General features: G+C 41.8%; 1 protein-coding gene and 1 pseudogene across 1 annotated transcript in view; both read left to right on the forward strand.

Annotated features, from left to right (window-relative positions):
- Nucleotides 1–16,494, forward strand: part of Crlf3 (cytokine receptor like factor 3) — a 43,762-nt gene extending 27,268 nt beyond the window's left edge. The window contains exons 7-8 of the mRNA XM_063250974.1: nt 13,184–13,296; nt 14,995–16,494. Coding sequence (XP_063107044.1) covers nt 13,184–13,296; nt 14,995–15,251 — 370 coding nt within the window. The 3' untranslated portion in view covers nt 15,252–16,494. The remainder of the gene's footprint in view (nt 1–13,183; nt 13,297–14,994) is intronic.
- On the forward strand, nt 7,974–15,032 carry LOC106027677 (L-lactate dehydrogenase B chain-like; annotated as a pseudogene).
- Nucleotides 16,495–18,874: the final 2,380 nt, after the last annotated feature.

Below are 18,874 nucleotides of genomic sequence, written 5' to 3' on the forward strand. Positions count from 1 at the left end.
TGAATGTGATTCTAGCTTGTATTGAAATTTGTAGTTTCCTTAACTAAAGTTTTCATTGTTGTTATTTTGTTTATTTTGGATTTCTTTTTGGAGACAGAGTATTGCTGTGTAGTTCAGGCTGAATTTGAAATCACTGTGTATTCCTGGCTGGCCTCAAACTCATGGCAGTTCTCTTCTCTCAGCCTCCCACTTCGCTCAGCCTCCCAAGGGCTGGGATTACAGGTGTGCCCAATGATGGCTGGGTTTTTCCTCCCCTAAGTGCTGAGAATTGAACCTAGGGTCTTCTGTATGCTAAGCACTCTGTTTATTATTGGACTCTCAAGCTCTTCTTTTCTTGTTTGTATGACTTTTTTTGGTGATGTGGTTGCTGGGGACTGAACCCTGGAGTGCTTTACCACTGACCTATATCCTCATCCTTTTCAAAAAAAGTTTTTTGAGGCAGAGTCTCACTATGTGGTATAGGCTGGCCTTGAACTCACAATAATCCTTCTGCCTCAGCCTCCTGAGTGCTGGGATTACAGGCATGTACCACTATGTCTGGCTTCTATAACATTTAATTAATTAATTTATGAATGAATGAATAAGTGAATGACAAGGCTATTCATAAGCTCACTGTGTATCCCAGGATGGCCTCAAACTTGAGGCAGTACTCCTGTCTCAGCCTCCTGTGTGTTAGAATTATAGGCATGCACCACCACATCTGGCCGTTCCATTCCTTTTTAAAATTTTATTTTGAGACATGGTCCTACTTAGTTGCCAGTCTGGCCTTGTGATTCTGTGCTTTGGCTTCCAGAGTAGCTGGATTACACTTATGTGCCACTGTGCTGAGCTCTGTGTAACCTTTTATTCCCTGGTGATGTTGACCTCTTCCATTTGCTCCTGAGACTCCCCAGCTGTTCAAATTCTCCCTCTGTGGACACAGGGGATGACTGATAGATTGTATACTTAGGTTTGTTTTGTAAATCATTGAGTAAATATTTATTAGGGGATTGGAAAGTACAGTGATTGATTTAATTGCACTGCTTATCATCCTGAATAAACTGTTAGTTCATCTGTCAGCTCCCAAAGATGTGTGCCTGGGCCCCACTTGGCAAAGTGATTAACTGAAACTCCTCGGTTAAGCTCTCTGTTTTCTTAGACAAACTTTGCATTTTTGTCATTTTTTCCTTTGTGGAATGAAAGTCTTTTCTCTCCTTCTTTAAAAGAATTTCAGAAGATGTGGATGGGCTATTTGAAGAAAGATAAACTGTTAAGTTCCTTTTCTGAGGGTACTCAAGGGCCCAGGGCTCAGCAGGGTGACTTCTCTGTTGTTTAGCTGTCTGTCCCTGTGAAGTTTCTGGAAGGCGCTGAGCTGCTGCAGCCAGAGAAACCTGTGCTGCTGGCTGGATCTTTAGGGTCCCCAGCGCCTGCTGTCTGGTGTCCAGGCTGTTGGCAACCTGTGCCTTCTAGCCTCTCCCTGACTTCCCGTCCTAGCCATCCTCTTTTCTTGCTTCAAACCCTTCCTGATCGTGGTTTCTTTTAGCCATATTTTGCTTTCTTCTCTTTGTCACCTTCCTTTCTCTCCCCTCCTTCTGGCTCCCTCCTTACTCCATCACTACTCCTCTTCTCTGTCCGCCTTTCTCTCTCCTCTTCTTTTTCCTCACTCAGCTCTCCTCCACTCCACTCTCATTTCTGTCTTCTGTCTGCTCTCCCTTTTCTCCTCTCTCCTTTTTCCCTGTCTCCTTTTTTCTCTCTCTGGTATTGGAGACACTCAGGCCTTTTGCGCTTAACTACATCTCTAGCTGTTTTAATGTTTAGAAACTATCTCACTGATACCCTGAATTGTTCATGCTGAGCTCAAACTTGCTACCCGCTTGCCTCAGCCTCCAGAGTGCTGGAATAATGAGGATGCATCACTATGTCTGGCTTCCATCATCTGTTTTTTAAAGAAGTTCCCTTAGTCCAGATAGCCTGGGGATAGGCTGTTATTGCGTTTCTATAAAAGATAAAGAAATAGAAGCATAGAGTAAGGGACTTACTGAGATTACCGTCCCTTTGCAAGTAGTATGAGATGGTAAATCAAGAGGGGGAAACCATTTTTCCTTCTGTTCCTCTTCTCCTCCTACTCATCCTTCCTCATCCTCCTCTTCTTTTTCTTCTTCTTGCTCTTCCTCCTTTTCCTTTTTTTCTACTTCATCTTCATTTCCCTTTTCTTTCTGCAGTGCTTGGGACTGAGGCCTGGGCCTTTCGCATGCTAGGCACGCTCTCCATGGTTAGGTGCATTCCCATTACTATTGCTGTGTAACAGACCCGAGAGTTAGAACAACTACAGCTATGCCATGTCTTACTGAGGAAAGAGCAAGTGGGGCCGCACATGGCGAGAACAGCTCCTGTCTGTTTCACACGGTGGTAGGTGTTGGTGGTTTGTCTGGGGTTGCTTCTGAGGTGGCCCACTCTCTTCCCAGGCATGTTGTTTCTGGCTCAGTTCCTCTCCAGGGGCAGCTGGGGCTCCCACGTAGCACAGAGGCCCGTATCAATGTTGAACATTAAGAGAAAGCAAGGGGAAGCAGCCAGTGTCTTACAGCCTAAGTATGGAAGTGGACACAATATGACCTCTGCTATCCTGTTGTGTAAGAAGTCATAGAACTCACATCCCTAGCAAGAGATATCAACCCTTGTCTTGATGGGAAGATGCCACAGAACTTGGAGCTGTGTCTTAGAGCTGCACCAGTTCACTGGGATATGAATTTAGTTTAGTGCTTGTGTTTGGTTAAGCATTAATGTTACACTGTTTCTGAATGAATTTAAGGTCAAGGAGATCTTTTTCTATATAGGATTGGTCTCTGCCATAGCCAGGTGTGTCTTCAATGCTAATTGTTAGCTATTCATACTTGGATACTTGTACTCTAGGAGTTAGAGTATAGCTTGATAGTAGAGTACATGGTTAAGTGCACAAGGCTTTGAGCTCATTTCCAAGCACCAAACCATACAGAACAAAATCTCCAATCTATTTAGTCTTGGAAAATCCCAATGGGACATAGTCTGTACTAGGATTAAGAAATTAATTTATTTTTAACTAGGATCTTTGCAATTTGTCAGTTCCTCCAGTAGGTTAATTGAGAGATAGCCCACAGTCCCGGGGAGGATACAGCTTTGCTGCAGTTTTGTATTTTGGTGAGGTGATCCCCTCTGAAGTACAGGCTCTAATTGCAGGCTTGGGGAATGAAGAGTTTTCCCCAAGGGCTGTTCTTTATAGTTCGGGGCCAGATAAACCAGCTGGTGTCTTCTGGAGCAGTGATGGCGAACTTTCAGAGCTTTCAGTGCTACACGTACGGCATGTGTGCAGTGGGTTCACCCCCACTTCTCTAGAGCTTTAGGGTTCTGTACCCTGGCTTTTAGTCTGTAGACGGAGGGCTCCATGAAGGGCATTTCTGTTTTGAGGTATTCACATATAGTGACTGTTTTTCCTGAAGGAGTATTCACAGGGCTTTCTGCTCCATAGTCTTAAGTTATAAGGACAGACCTCCCCCAACAGCTGCTTCTCCTTCATCTCTCTCCATCTCTCTCTTTCTGTGTATGTGTGTGTGTGCATGTGCATACAAGTTTGTACAGGGATGAAACCTAGGATATGCTAGGCAAGTGTACTAGCGCTGAGCTTTATACAATTTTATTGTGAGACAGAGTCTAGCTAAGTTGCCCAGACATTGCCCAGACGGCCTTCAAACTTGTGATTCTCCTACTTCAGCATCCTAAGTAGCTAGGATTGCAAGTGTGCGCTACCACACCCAGCTTAAGTGCTTTTTTATTTTTTATTTTTATTTTTTGGTTTCGGTTTTTTGAGACAGAGTTTTGCTACGCAGTTCAGGCTGGCCTCAAACTTGATTTGTAGCCTAGTTTTGTATGTAGCATAGGATGATTTTGAACTTATGGTCTTCCTTCTATGTGCAAAACCTGCACTCCCCCCCAGAAATATTTTTTCCTATCTCATATTCCAGAGGGTTGGAATTATAGGTATGTGCTTTTTTCCTGTCTAACTGCTTTTTTCTTTTTTTAATTTTTGAGACAGGGTTTCACTGTGTAGTTTAGAATGGCTTTGAATTCACTGCATAGCCCAGGCTGGCCTCAAATTCACAGTGAGTGATCCTCCTGCTACACCAAGTGCTGGTGCTATAGACATGTGCCGCCACATCTTTTTTTTTTTTTTTTTTTTTGGTACTGGGGATCAAACTTGGAGCCTCGCACTTGCCAGGCAGGCGCTTATGCCACTGAGCTAAATCCCTGACCCTTAATACATTTTTGACTTACAGAATTTTCTGTGTATGATTGGATGTGTCTTGTCATTTTCTAATAGTGCCTTTGAGCAGCAAGGTTTTTAGTGTTTCAGTGTTTTGTTTTGGTCCTGGGAGTTGTACACAGGGCCTCGCAAATGCTAAGCAGGTACTCTATCACTGCATTATACCTCCAGCTAAGTTTTAAATTTGGGTGTGTGTGTACATGTGCATGCATATGCACATATGGTAAAGGGATTTTCCGTTTTGTTTTGAGACAGGATCTTCTTAGGTAGTTCAGGATGGCTTTGACCTCACAGCAGTCCTTCTGCCTCAGTTGCTGAGTACTAGGATTATAAGTATGTGCCACCACGCCTGGCTTTTCTTTCAGTTTTTAATTTATTTTAACACAAGTTCTCACTAAGTCACTAAATTTCTCAGGTTGGGCTCAAATTTGCAATTACCCTGCTTCAGCCTCCCAGCGTGCCAGAATTACAAATTAATGTCATGCTAAACATGTGCCAGCCTGGGCTACAAAGTGAGCTCAGGGCCTGCCCGAACTGCATAGAGACCCTGTCTCAAAAAAGAAAAAAAAATTGGCCCCCAAGTGTAGCTATGGAAAAAAAAAAAGTTTGCCTAATTATGATAATAAGTCTTATGTTTTAAAATTTTACATTTAGCTCTTTGAACTGTTTTGAGTTACTTTTGGTTTGTGTAAACTAGTCTGCTGAGAGGTTTTTTTTTTTCCTTTGGTACTTGGGACTGAACTCACTCCAACCTGAGGCCTGAGGTTTGTTTTGCTTTTTACCATAAATGGAAATTTAATTGTCAAATTATTCTGAATATCTATTGAGATAACAATGTTTTTCTGTGGTTGTTACTGTGTATATGTAGAATAACATGAAATATATTTGGTTTTTATTCTTGGTTCCTGTCACAGAATTCCCTGTACCTATGGAATCCTCTGAATGAAAGCCATCTTTTGTTATTCATTGTAAGCACCTTTGAGAACGCTTAAGTTTATACTAACGAGATGATATAGGTTGGGACCCCTCAAGTACGTGATTGGAGAACTGAGAAGTTGCAGTTTTCAGTCTCTCTTGCTACCTCCAGGAAGGGGGTTGTGGTGCTGGAAAGTAAGCTCTTTAAAAACTTTGCAACCGTAAAGTGTGAATAGCTTCCAGGTTGTTGGACATGAGAGATGCTGGGAAGGCTTGTACCTGAAGGGTTGCTCTGAATTCCAGGACCCGTTCTTGCAGTTTTCCCCCATGAGAGGACATGGGAACTCCTGGATTATTTATCCAGAGTGTAGTCAGCAGTGTGGAAAAGGCAGATTTATAATTGGCAGCTGAAGTGAGGCAGAACCCTTCACTTGTGGAATCTGATGCTAATCCAGGGGAGACAGTGTTAGAACTGAACTGAGTGGTGGGACGCCTGCTGGTGTCCAGAGAGTTGCAGAACTGCTGGTTATGTGGGACAAAACCCCATGCATCTGCTCAGAGAAGTGTCCTGTGCTGTACTGGTGTGAGGAGAGATAAAAAGATTTGTTTTTTCGTTACACAGTGGTAGATTTTCCAGTGTTAGACCCGCTTTGTGTCTAGAGAAGCCCTTCTTGATTGTGCTTTCTTCTTTAAATACGCTTTTGCTTGTAGTGCTTTGTTGAGTATTTTTATGTCTTTTCATGAGAGGGATAATTTAAGTTTTTTTTTCCCTCATGATGTGTTTAGTTTTAGCACTGAGGTAATGGCTGGCCTAAAATAAGTTGGGAGTTGTTTCCTCTTTTATTTTCAGGAACTATGTGTATAAAATTAGTATCATTTCTTCCTTACATATGTGCCAAGATCATCAGTGAATTTCTCATCCAACTTTTGTTTGTTGGAGACTTTAAATAGATATAGGACTATTCATGTTCTGTTTTGTTTTGTTAATGGGCTTTATTTACTTTTTTTTTTTTTTTGGTGCCAGGGATCAAACTCACAACCTCATTTTTGCCAAGCGAGCTGAGCTAAACCCCCAACCCCTTTACTTATTTTTTGAGATGAGGCCTCACTCTGTTGTCCAGGCTGGTCTTAGAATTGTGAACTCCACGAGTCCTAGGAGGTCTCTTGAAGAGGAGATGGGGATTTTAAATGGCCCTCAACACATGCATGGTTTGTGAGTCTTGTCACTGAAAAGCTCATCAGGATCTGCCTGCATGAAGTCTATGCAGATCTATCAGACAGAGTTAGGAAATAAGAGAAAATAGGGACAGGCCTTTCCCCTGAGCAGTGAACAGAGGCTCTGATTGGGCAGTTCACGAGAGAAGGAGAGCAGCTGAGGCAGGCCAGGGTCAGATCTCAATTCTGCTCTAGGAGGAGCCCTAATGACTGTAATGGGCAGTGCTAGTCCCCCTGAGGTCATTACTTCTGTTGGGGAAGTCTCTGTCTGTAAGGTTCTTTTGGAATCAAGATGACCAGAAGAATAGGACAATCACTGGAGATTTTTGGGCACAGCTAAATGTCCCTGTACATCTGTTCTCTTGCTATTCTTAGCCTTGAATTGAGGATAAGATGGGTTATGTAAAGTTAGGACTAATCAATCTTGTTCTGCCAGGTTTTGGAGAGGCACTTCCTAAATGATTAACATGCCTGTATATAGAACATAGAATGGAATTGATCCAAAATTTTAGGGTACTAAAGGATACAAATGAAGCTCAAATTTTGTTCTGTTTTTGGTTACCTGCTGGGCATCTGCAGCCCTTCTATCCCAAATCCTATGTTGTTTTGTTTACAAAAACAGCTTTTCTTTTTTTTTTGATAGTAGAGATTGAACTCATGACCTTGTGCTTGCCAGGCAGGCGCTTGTGTCACTGAGCTAAATCCTCAGCCCCCAAAACTGCTTTTAAGTCCCTGATTGCCTTAGAAGAAAACACAAATCTTGCTTTTAATAAGTAATAGGTTAAACAGGAGTTTGGTTTTGGTCTCTGTGTCATCTAAAACTTCCTGTGCTTCTTTATATAATAGATGAATTCCAGCAAATTTGTACATAAGTTGATTTGGGGCTGGGGGCATTGAACCCAACCTCCTCCACATTAGGCATGCATTCTGCTTGTACTGTGGTAATCCATAGCCCTTGTAAGTGGGTATTTAATTAAGTGCAGCTCAGGTTTTTGTGTGTATGTGAGGTCTAAGGGAGTAAACCCAGACGTTTGTGTAAGGTAGCACTGAGCTCCTTCTCTGCCCTGTGGCGGGGCTTCTTATCGGACCTGTTTTTACGGGAGAACAGGTACCACAGGTTCATAGGATGGTTTGACTACTTAACTTAGAATACAAAAAAATTTAAAGGTTTTTCACTTCTGTTCTATATCTTAGAAGTTTTTGTTAGTAAACTATGAAAAACATTTTGTGTTTCAGGCATATTAGCTATGTGTTTATAAGTTTCCTGGTTCATCTATGTTCAGAATAACTTTTATAAGCTTTTTATGCCATGTTTGGTTTATTGAACAAATGCTGAAAAGAGAGGCCTAAGAGGCTGCGGAGGGGCTGGGGTGCTCTGTAGCTCTCTGTGCAGCTGGAGCAGTGGCCTTCAAGGCTTCTCTTGCAGGGGTAAAATGGCAGCCCTTACGGAAGCTACACTGCACCAGTTACCGATGAGAAGGCGCAGGTGCCAGACAACAAGAGCCCTGTGGTGGGCATAGGACAAGGTGGACTGGTATGTGCCGTCAGCATTCTGTAAAGGTCTCAGGCTGACAAACTTGTTCTTATGGATGTTTTGGAAGATAAACTCAAAGGAGAAAAATGATGAATCTACAGCGTGGAAGCTTGTTTCTTCAGACATCTAAAATTGTGGCAGAAAAAAAAAAGAAAATTGTTGCAAATAAAGATTACTCTGTAACTGTCAATTGTAGTGGTAACCAATGGAGTTCATCCCTAAGAAGGGGAGGGAGAGTTGTCCAATCTGGTGCAGACAAACATTAATGTCTTCAAGTTCATTATTCCTCAGATTGTCCAGTACAGTCCTGCCTGTGTGATAACTCTGCCTTTCAACCCAGTGGACATTCTTCCATATGTTACCTGGAAACTGAAGTGGATTGCCCAAGTACCATGTGATTGGAAGCAATCTGAATTCTCTTAGATTTCTAATGGCTAATGGCTAAAAACCATTTAGATTTCTAATGGCTAATGGCTAAAAAACTTGGCATTCGTTCCAGCAGTTGCCATGGATGGATTATGGGAGAACATGGCTGTGGAATGAACGTAGCAGGTGTTTCCATCCAGACACTGAATCTACAAATGGGCCCGGATAGCCATAGTGAAAATCAGAAGGAAGTGCGTAAGATGATGGCTGAGAGTGCCTATGAAGGAATCAGGCTAAAAGGTTACACCAAGTGGGCCACTGGCTTAAGCCTCATGGACCTCCTAGAGTCCATCTTGAAACATCTCTCTGGGATTCATCCAGTGTCATCCATGGTGAGGGCACATGTGGCACTGAGAGTGAAGTTTTCCAGAGCCTCCCTTGCATCCTGAATGCTCAGGAATTAACCAGTGATATCAACCAGAAGCCAAAGGCTGAAGAGGTTTCCCAGCTCAAGAAAAATGCAGGTACCTGTGTGACATCCAGAAGGACCTAAAAGTCCTGTGATACTGTGTTCCAGGCTGTAGAAGTTTAAAAACTGTTCTGTGAATGATCTTAAACCTGTAGCCTTCATCCAAGTTCATGGATCAGTTTGCTTCTTCCTTACTATCTGACAGGAGCTCACAGAATCAAAGCCCAGGCTTGGATTAATGTTTGCAATACCAGCTCTTGAACAAAGAAAGTCAACTATTGCAGTGTGAAAACAAGCAAACAGGGGCTGGGAATTTAGCTCAGCGGCATAAGCACCTGCTTTGCAAGTAGGCGGTCGTGAGTTCGATCCCTGGTACTGATAAAAAGTTAAAAAAAGTTAAAAAAGAAAACAAGCAAACAAGCATGCTGTGATGTTTTTATGACCTATTTAAATGAGGACATATCTTATTTATTTGTTCTGCTGGGGAACCAAACCCAAGACCTCACCAAGCACTCTGCCAGAGCTACATCCCTAGTCCTGAGGGAGTCTTTCTGTGTGCTTCACTACTTTGTCTAATTTCAAGAAGTTTTATTTAAATTAACTATTCAGTTAAAAGTTCACTAAAAAGAGATGGAGGCGGGGGCAGGTAGTGAAGGGGAAGGGGAAGCAGAAAGCATTAAGGTGTGTCTTGCACACAGACCGGCGCCTCGTGATGAAAGTGATTGTTAGGTGCTGCAGATGTGACCTAATACAAATAAGCTACGAGGTGGTGGCACCTGGTTGTAATCCCAGCACTCGGCAGGGCTGAAGCAGGTGGATCACGAGTTCAAGTGCAGCCCGGGCAGTTTAGCAATTTAACAAGGCCCTGTTTCAGATTAAACTAACAAGCAAAAAAGACTGGGGATGTGGCTTACTGTGAAGGCTGTAAGTTTAAATCCTGAAAAAAAGAAACTAAAATAAAATATAAACATTTTAAACATATTTAAAATATATACATACTATAAATATCTTTAAAAGGGTGTGGTGCTACATACGTGCAAGCGCAGCATTCTGGAGGCTAAGGCTTGTGGATTGCTGCAAGTTGGAGGCCAGCAGGGGGCAACATAGTGAGTTCAAGGCCAGTGTGAACTGAATTGCAAGACCCTTTAGGAGATATGTAAGTCATGGGACTCCACCCTCCTGAATGGATCAGTGCACTCATTGAGAGGCTAGAATGAGTCTCCCCGGAGTGTGTTGGATTTCCTGAGATTGGAATAGTTACCAGAAGAGCAGGTTGTTCTAAAGCAAAGTGCCCCTTGGGGTTTTGGCTTCTGCATGCACCCGTCTTTCAGTCTGGCCCGTGCTCCTGCCATGTGATACCTTCAGTCATGAGACCCTCACCAGAAGCTGAGCAGATGCTGGCATCACGCTCTTTGACCTTCAGAAGTGTCAGCCGAATAAACCTTTATGACTTACCTGGTCCCTGGTGCTTTGCTGTAGAAACACAAAACAGGAGCTGGGTGTGGCGGTGCATGTCTGTAATAACCAGCATTTGGGAGGCTGAGGCAAAAGGATCACAAGTTCAGAGGCAGCTTGGGCTACGTGAAACTGAACTACACAGCCACTCCCTATCTCAGAACAAAACAAAACAGCTCCAAGAAGGGGCTAAGACATGGGCATACCACATTTTCCTCCCCCAGCTGCCTATCAGTAGGCACACTCAATGTGACTGCCAGCATGGCTGGCTACTGAGCATGATCTGCAGTGAACCTGGGAGTGCAAGCATTTTCCCATTCTTGTTTTCAGGTTTTTTGGATAAGTACGCCGAAGATTTTTGCTGAATTATATATTTATTTTTTAGTTTTTGGAGCAAATTCCAATTTGGTTTCCATAGTTGTTGCCCCATTTTACATTTTTACCAGCAGTATACCAAGATTTGTATTTCTGTGTTAGCTGTTTAAAAGTGGATGGTGATGCCGGTTTCTTGATTTGCATTCTCGGATGATGTGTGTGGCGGGGCATCTTTTTATATGCTCATTTGCGATTTGTATGTATACTTTTATAATTGGGTTATGTGCTTTTTCGTGCTGAGTTGTAGGAGTTCCTTGTCCTTCTGTATTTTGGCTATTGACTTTTTTTGGGGGGGGGTCTTTTTGAGACAGGATCTCGCTATGCAGTTCAGTTCAAAGTGAGCTTGAGCTCACTTTGTAACCTCAGCTGGTCTCGAACTCGCAACAATCCTCCTGCCTCAGCCTCCCGAGTGCTGGAAGGCTATTGGCTCTTTAATCAGATCTATGGTTTGCAAATACTTTCTCCTGTTCTGGGCTGCAGGGTATTTTGCGGGGTAGCATATGCACTTAATGTGCATGAGTGCTTGATTTCAGTTCCAAGCACCAAAGAAGAAACTTTGTTGTCCCATTCCATTGGTTGCCTTTTTACTCTCTTGATGGGTTTGTGTTAATTTGTTTTTTGCTGGGCAGAAGTTTTTAGTTGGCTGTAATTCACATCCAGGAAATCACTGCTAATACAGTGCTGTGAGGACCTTTTCTCCTTCCCTGCTCTTCCTCCCCTTTCCTCCCTTCCCCCCTCACTTTCTTTCTTTCATTTATTCATTCCTTCATTCATTCTAAATTGAGGCCAGTTGATCTATGTTTTCTTCCAGGAATTCAATTCCTTTGCATTTTTTTATTCTCTCTCTCTCTCTTTTTTTTTTTTTTTTTTTTTTTGAGTAGTGGTAATAGAGGTTGAGCCCAGTACCTAACTCTTTCTTTTATTTTTGGCTTTGTACTAAACTATACACCCAACCTTTTCTTTTCTTTTTTATTTTGAGGCAGGGTCTTGCTAAGTCATTGAGTTGCCTGGGATGGGTTTGTACAAGGGGCTGATGATGTAGTCTGGGGTAGAGTGTCCTGTGACACAAAAGAAAAGAAAGGAACCCGTCCCTGTGTTCATATGCTACATTCATCCTTAAAGACATTTTGAGGTCACATCAAATATAAGTAATTACTGTATACCCACTTTCAGAAAACCCACATTCTGTTCCACACTGATTTTTCTTTTCCTGACTTTGCAGAGTCTGGCTTTCTGGAACAGAAAGAAGAATGAGCCTGGCAATTGGGCTGTATGTGGACCTTTAGATTTATGTTTTCTGTGTCTACAGTACATGATGATATAGTGACACATTTGAAACTACAGAAGGAAGGTTTTCTTTTTCTTTTTTTTTTTTTTTGTCTTTTTCCTTTTTATTGGTACCAGGGATCGAAGTCACGACTGCCTGCTTGCAAAGCAGGCGCTTATGCCACTGAGCTAAATCCCCAGCCCCCAGAAGGAACGTTTTCATGTAGGAAGTTCATGCAAAATATAGTGTGTTCATCATATAATTCCCCTTTTAAAGATTGTAATACTTATTTTCTGTTTTTTCTTTTTTCTTTGTTCTAGGGATCGAACTTAAGACCTTGTACTTGCCAGGCAGGTGCTGTGCCACTGAGCTATATCCCTGGCCCTTTATTTTCAGATATTATCATTATAAATTGCAAATTATTGCAGACTCACACTGAAATTTTGGGTGATGGCAGCAATAGTCATTAATTACAGCGGCAAATATGACAAATTTCTTTCTTTATTCCTTCTTTCCTTTCTTCCTTCCTTCCTTCGTTTATTGTTGAGGGTATTTTGTTGTATTATGGCGCTGGGATCCAACCCAGGGCCTTTTGTACGCTATTCAGCTGCTCTACATAGAGCCACACCCCCACTTTCTGTTTTGGCTTTTATGCCTTAGTTTTCTGACCTATAAAATGGATATAATAGCACTTTCTTCATAGATTGTTATAAAAACTTATGGAGATTTATGGGTAGAGACAATGAGGTATTGCTTAATGACAGTAACAAGTTCTGAGAAATATCACTGTGATTTTTCAGTGTTATGGACATCATAGAGTACATTGACAAAAGCCTAGGGAGAATGGCCTGGTACACCCCTATGCTTTGGGGAAGCCTGTTGCTCCAGGGCTACTACTCATCTGGCCTGCCTGGTGTGGGCCATAGTAATTCAGTGATGAGAGTGTAGAAAACGTACAGTAAAAATACTAGGCGACAGGAATTTTTTAGCTGTATATAACCGTAGGAGATCTCACATATATGGTCTGTCCCTAATCAAAATGTTGTTTTGCAGCACATGCCTAGCAAATATTAAGTGTTTGGAAGATAGTAAGTTATGGGCTAGGGATTTAGCTCAGCAGCATAAGCACCTGCCTTGCAAGCAGGCGGTCATGAGTTCGATCCCTGGTACCGATTTAAAAAAAAAAAAAAAAAAGATAATAAGTTACAAGTTATTATTCATAAAACAGCAGTTGTAATGAGATTGATCTTTTAAACCTGAGAAGTGTAATGTTATGTTGAAATATATGAAATGACCTTTCACCCTTGTGTACAGGATTGAGACTGTGGGGCAGCCGGACCGCAGAGACAGTATTGGAGTTTGTGCAGAGAAGCAGAGCGGGTGTGACTCCTTGCAGCGGGACCAAGCAGTGTGCATCAGTACCAATGGTAAGGGATGGCCACCGTTCTCCTTGAAACATAGGCCAGTGTGGTATGAAAGATGAATCCCCAGTGCCACACATTTCTAAAGGAGATGGAGAGGTTCAGACCTTTCTCCTCCCCAGTGCTGGGGAGGGAACCTAGGAACTCTTGCATGCTAGGCAGGCACTGTACCAATGAGGTATGTCCTCAGCGGGCATGTTTTAAAACACTTTACAAACTGGGCATGGTGGCGCATGCCTGTAATCCCAGCTCTTTGGAGGCTGAGGCAGGAGGATCATTGTGAGTTCGAGACCAGCCTGGGCTACAGAATGAGCTAGCTCAAGGCCAGCCTGAACTGGGTAGTGAGACCTTGTCTCAGAAAGACAATAAATAAATAAATACATAAATAAATAATATAACACTTTACAAATAAAGAAGCATTTAATTTTCCTAACTACAAGTTGTGATTAAAAATACAGAGAATATTTAAATTAAAATAAATGAGTTATAGTAAAAGATGAGCCAGAAATCAAATAGAGCCAGTACATAAGTAGATGAAGGCACATGGTGATGCTTCATGAACCTGCTTTTCTGTAGGACGGTCCTTAGAGGCAGGATTCACGATATTTTTATCACACCTACCTCTAAAGACACAGATTTTAAAATTTGAACATTTATTGTGGTTTTTTTGTCAAACCTCATAGCTTCTGAGATAAAAACTAAGTCACCAGGGAGGCTAAGTAACTACCCAGAATTATAGGGCTTGGAAGCAACTGAGCTGAGACTTGAACCAGGTGGTTCTAGATTAGGGAACTGTGGAGAAGGATCATTCTGTCTGTCTGTCTTTTCTTTTCTTTCTTTTTTTTTTTTTTTTTTGGTACTGGGGATTGAACTCACAATCTGGCACCTGCCAGGCAGGTGCTTATTCTGCTGAGCTAAATCCCCAGCCCCTATTTATCTATTTTTCTTTCTCTCTTCCCTCCCTCACTTCTTTCTTTATTTCCATTCACAAGCCCTCAAATATTGAACTACGTTCCCAGACCTTTTAAGTTTTATTTTGAGATGGGGTTTCATTAAATTGAATTTGGGATCTTCCTGCCTCAATCTCCTGGTATAGGCTCATGCCTGGTATAGGCTCATCCAGATGAAAGTTACGTATTCTTTTTTTTGTTTTGTTTTGTTTTTGCCGGTACCAGGGATCGAACTCACAACCACACGCTTGCAAAGCAGGCACTTATGCTGCTGAGCTAAATTCCCAGCCCTGTATTCTATATTTTTAATGCTCATGATTTCTTACTCCACAGTAATCATGTTTTTCAAATTTGCTATTAAGACCTTTTAATATTTTGTGACTAGGATCAAATATTAGGTTCAACAAGATTCTTATTTATTCCATATGAAACTGTCTTGGTGTCTCACAGGTTGTGATTTTGTAATGGTATTAAATTTCTTTTGATGTCATTCGCATGAGAAATTCGTTTCTGTAGTGGTAAAGATCAGAGCTCTGTTCCTGACTGCTAAAATGTGACTGAGGCTTAGAGTTTGTCCTCCCATGGTGACAGAGCTTAATGAGCATATTTAAATTAGTCACCGATGTCATTGGCATTCTGAAATGTTTGCCTTTTCTGACTTAGATTGGCTGATTCAGTAATCTGGAAGCTGTTTCAATTGTTTTGTTAGAGTTACTGTTTACACCTAAATGACTCTTCCTCTTAACATTTTTAGGTGCAGTGTTTGTAAATGGAAAAGAAATGACTAACCAGTTGCCTGCAGTTACTTCTGGATCTACTATCACATTTGACATTGAAACTGTGACTCTTGGAACCACCAATATTAATGAAGGCGGAAACTTTAAGCTCCGAGTAACTATTAGCTCAAATAACAGAGAAGTGGTGTTTGATTGGCTACTTGATCAGTCTTGTGGTTCTCTTTACTTTGGGTGCTCGTTTTTCTATCCTGGATGGAAAGTGTTAGTGTTTTAGAGTCTTGGATACTTGGCTTTGTGTTTGCGGAGTCACCATTGCTGTCTTCAGCCCAGTATAGTTGTAACTGATTAAAGAAGTTGAATTCATCTCTCAGGCCTCTGGAAATGGAAAATGTTTACTGGATTCATTTTGTAATACAGTATTTTAGTAATAAGAGAGTTGAACAGTATGGACAAAACCATACTTCTGTCAATTTTGCTTTTAGCATATTGTTATTTAAAAATATCACATAAGAAAGATCAAATTAGATTTCAAGGGGCTGGAGATTCAGCTCAGTGGCACAGCACCTGCCTGGCAAGTGCAAGGTCATGAGTTCAATCCCTGGTACAAAAAAAACACCACCAAAAAAGATTAGATTTGAGATTCTAGCAAGATACAAAAAGTCCTGGCCCTCTACTGTAGTTCTTCTTACACTTGATTATTAGAAGAACTTACTGTACTGTTCTTTTATTAAATCTCCATCAAGAATGAAGTCCTTGTAAGACTTTGGAATAAAAGGACAGGAATAGAGCTGTGAGAAGCCAGAGTTATGGCACATGCATTCACTCGTGTGTCCTCTGTGAGTGTGCTGACAGTGCACTCTGCCTTCAGGGATTTGAAAGCAGTATTAAGTTTTAGCTCATGGTCAGTCATCTTTATGTCTGGAAAGCTTTATCATTTCTGCATTTTTTCACAATGCCTGAGCAAGTGCCTGGAGTAGGCAGGTATTATCTTTGCGCTTTCCTTGCAGTTTGATTCAAGATAGGGTTGGGGTATGTGCAGGCTGAAATTCCTCGAGGCTCAGCAGTGTTAGCCCTCGGGCATGTGCAGTTTCAGTGGGGTGTGTGCTGTGAGCTGTGGTCCAGTTTAATGTCAGTTGATAAATGGTCTGTTAATGGACCAAAGAAATATAGGGTAAAACTTGACCTATTTTTTTAAACTTAAATTTGTGTAAAATATTTATTTGAAGGACTTACTTAATATGTTAAATAATGTCCTAAACTTACTATATTAGCCTACAGATTTTTTAATGTGAATTTTCTTTTCATATTTACCAGCAGTAGAAAAATGGGAAAGCAAGTTGATATTTTTGTAAGATAATTTATTTGGGGATTCATGTTCCCTGTTAGACAATCACGACCTTTCTTTTCGCCTTTATAAATGTAAGTAGCCTTTCACGTGTTTAGTGACTGTTACGAGGTTCAAGCATGTAGATGTCTTGTCTAGCTGTCTGAAACAAAATAAAAAACTCAGAGTTAAATGTGTGTATTTTTTGTTTCTTCAGCTTTAATAAATCCAATTTTATTTTATTTTTTTTTCTTTTTCATTTTTATCGGTACCGGGGATCGAACTCACGACCGCCTGCTAGCAAGGCAGGTGCTTATGCCGCTGAGCTAAATCCCCAGCCTCCAATAAATCCAATTTTAATATGTTTTTCATTAGAAAGGAAAGAGTTTCTCTTGGCTCCAGGCCCTTTAGTAAGATGCCACTGTACCTTGTGGAGGTTGCTTGTGCATTCTCCTGTTTCCTGTGTGACCGAGGTCGGAGAGCCTGATGAAAAGACATGCATGGTAAATGATGCACGGAATGAGTGGAGGTGAGTTATTTTACCCAGACATCTTTGTCTCGGTCCCTTTAAATATTTACTGGAAGCTCTGTTTTGTTTTGCTTTTTATTTTGAATGTATTTGTTTCTTACTCTCTAGGAAAGTGGCATATTAAATTTATAGCTATAGAATATGCCATTTCACAGAAGTGATTTAAAGCTGGAAAGTAGCAAGTGGATTTGTAGTGTTTTGAAACGAAGTTAATTTAGCTGTTGATTTTATTCTGTCTTCAACTGTAGATCGAAGATTTTTAAATTTGAAAAAAATTTGATTTTTTGAAAACAGTGGCAAAGTTTATTTGAGAAAGTAAAAATGAAGAGTGAGGGAGAAACTGGTTCTGCAGAACAAACTTGGGCCAAATAAAAGAGGAAAACAGGATAAAACAACACCCAGGAGAAGACAGCAGGGTGGGCTGTGTGAGAAAATCAGGATAGCTGAGATTTTTTTAAAAGCTAACTCGTTCTGTTTAAATAGATAAAGGTAGGGGGCTGGGGATTTAGCTCAGTGGCATAAGCACCTGCCTTGCAAGCAGGTGGTCGTGAATTCAATCCCCAGTACCGATAAAAAATAAATAAATAAATAGATAGATAGATAGATAGATAGATAGATAAAAGGTATCTGGTGTTCCGAAACTGTGCTGGGAGAAGAGGACCTGATGATGGTGTGACAATAAGAATTGTTACATGTTGGACCTCTGCTAGGTGGAGACTGATTTTAGTGTGGGTGATCTCTGATGTGAATTCTCACTGCCAGGTTACAGGGCAGCCATCTCCATGGGTCTGAAGTAGAGCTGTACATTTTAAGACATCCTGTCAAGCACATTTAGTTTTCAAAATAGCTTTGATTACCTCACCTAATCTACAGGTCATACCTGTGACCTTGGTGTTTATTCTTTATTCTTTACCAATGAGAAAACAGACTTGAGATGTGAACTAACTTATCTGAGCTGAGACTTCATAGCTAGTCTTATCAAGATCCTGGCCTAGATGGACATGGGCTGAACTGAGGGTCCTCCAGGCTAAAATAAGGAACTGTTTTTCGGGGCGGGGGGTGTCTTTTTGAGACAGAGTCCACTGTGTAGTTCAAGCTGGCTTTGAGCTCACTATACAACTCAGGCTGGCCTCGAACTTGCAATGATCCTCCTGCCTCAGCTCCAAGTACTGGGATTACAAGGTGTGCACCACCACACCTAGTGTGAAGTAAGGAATATGCCTCACCCCTTTAACATAAATATGCAGGTTCACTGACTCTCATCATGGAGAAAAAACTTTAGGGATGCTTCGGTAAAAGGAGCATGAGAAGGATTTGTTAGAAGCAGGTACAGGATACACTCAAAGAGAGTGTGGGTGCCCGGAGAGAACCAGGATAGGACACTGTTGTAGTCAGGGGTTCACAGGAGAACAAGGCAGTACAGGCCACATAATTTATAGTATTATTTATAATGGTCACCCAAGGAGTCAGATACAAAGAAGGTACATGAAATCTGTCCACATACCACTGATCGAGAGAGTCCAGCCAAAGGCCTGGATCGCATAGTATTGCTCATGACAGTGCCCCCCACGAGTCCAACAGGAGGCCTAGAGCTCATGACAGTGACTCATGCAGGTCTGTTTTACGGATCTGCGCTGGGAAGACCCAAAGATCAATGATGCAAGCCAGAAGGTCTGTGCCAGCGGGGTGAAGGAGCTGTGTCAGCAGGCTGAGGGTTCTGCACTGGAGCCAAGAAGAAATACTCAAAATAAGGCCTAGGGCGCCTCTGTGAAGTACCACAGCCATCCTCAGTGACAGTGAGGTCACAAGCTCCTCTGACAATGAGAACAGCTAAGACCATATCGGGAAAGAAGGTCGACAGACTCTTAAGGAGAACCACCAGCACCAAACGACAACTTAGGAGAACCCGCAACGCTCTCTTCCTCTCCAGGTTTCCTCTTTGTGCTGACAGCTTTCCTCAAGTGGGCCATCTACTCTCAGCGCCACGCCGATCCAGTCCAGCTGGTGTTTTAAGTTACCGGTTTTTACTCCACCACAGGCACAT

Source organism: Cavia porcellus, unplaced genomic scaffold (genome assembly GCF_034190915.1).
Source record: "Cavia porcellus strain 051 isolate PalLab524CR breed Dunkin Hartley unplaced genomic scaffold, mCavPor4.1 scaffold_6, whole genome shotgun sequence".
NCBI lineage: Eukaryota > Metazoa > Chordata > Mammalia > Rodentia > Caviidae > Cavia > Cavia porcellus.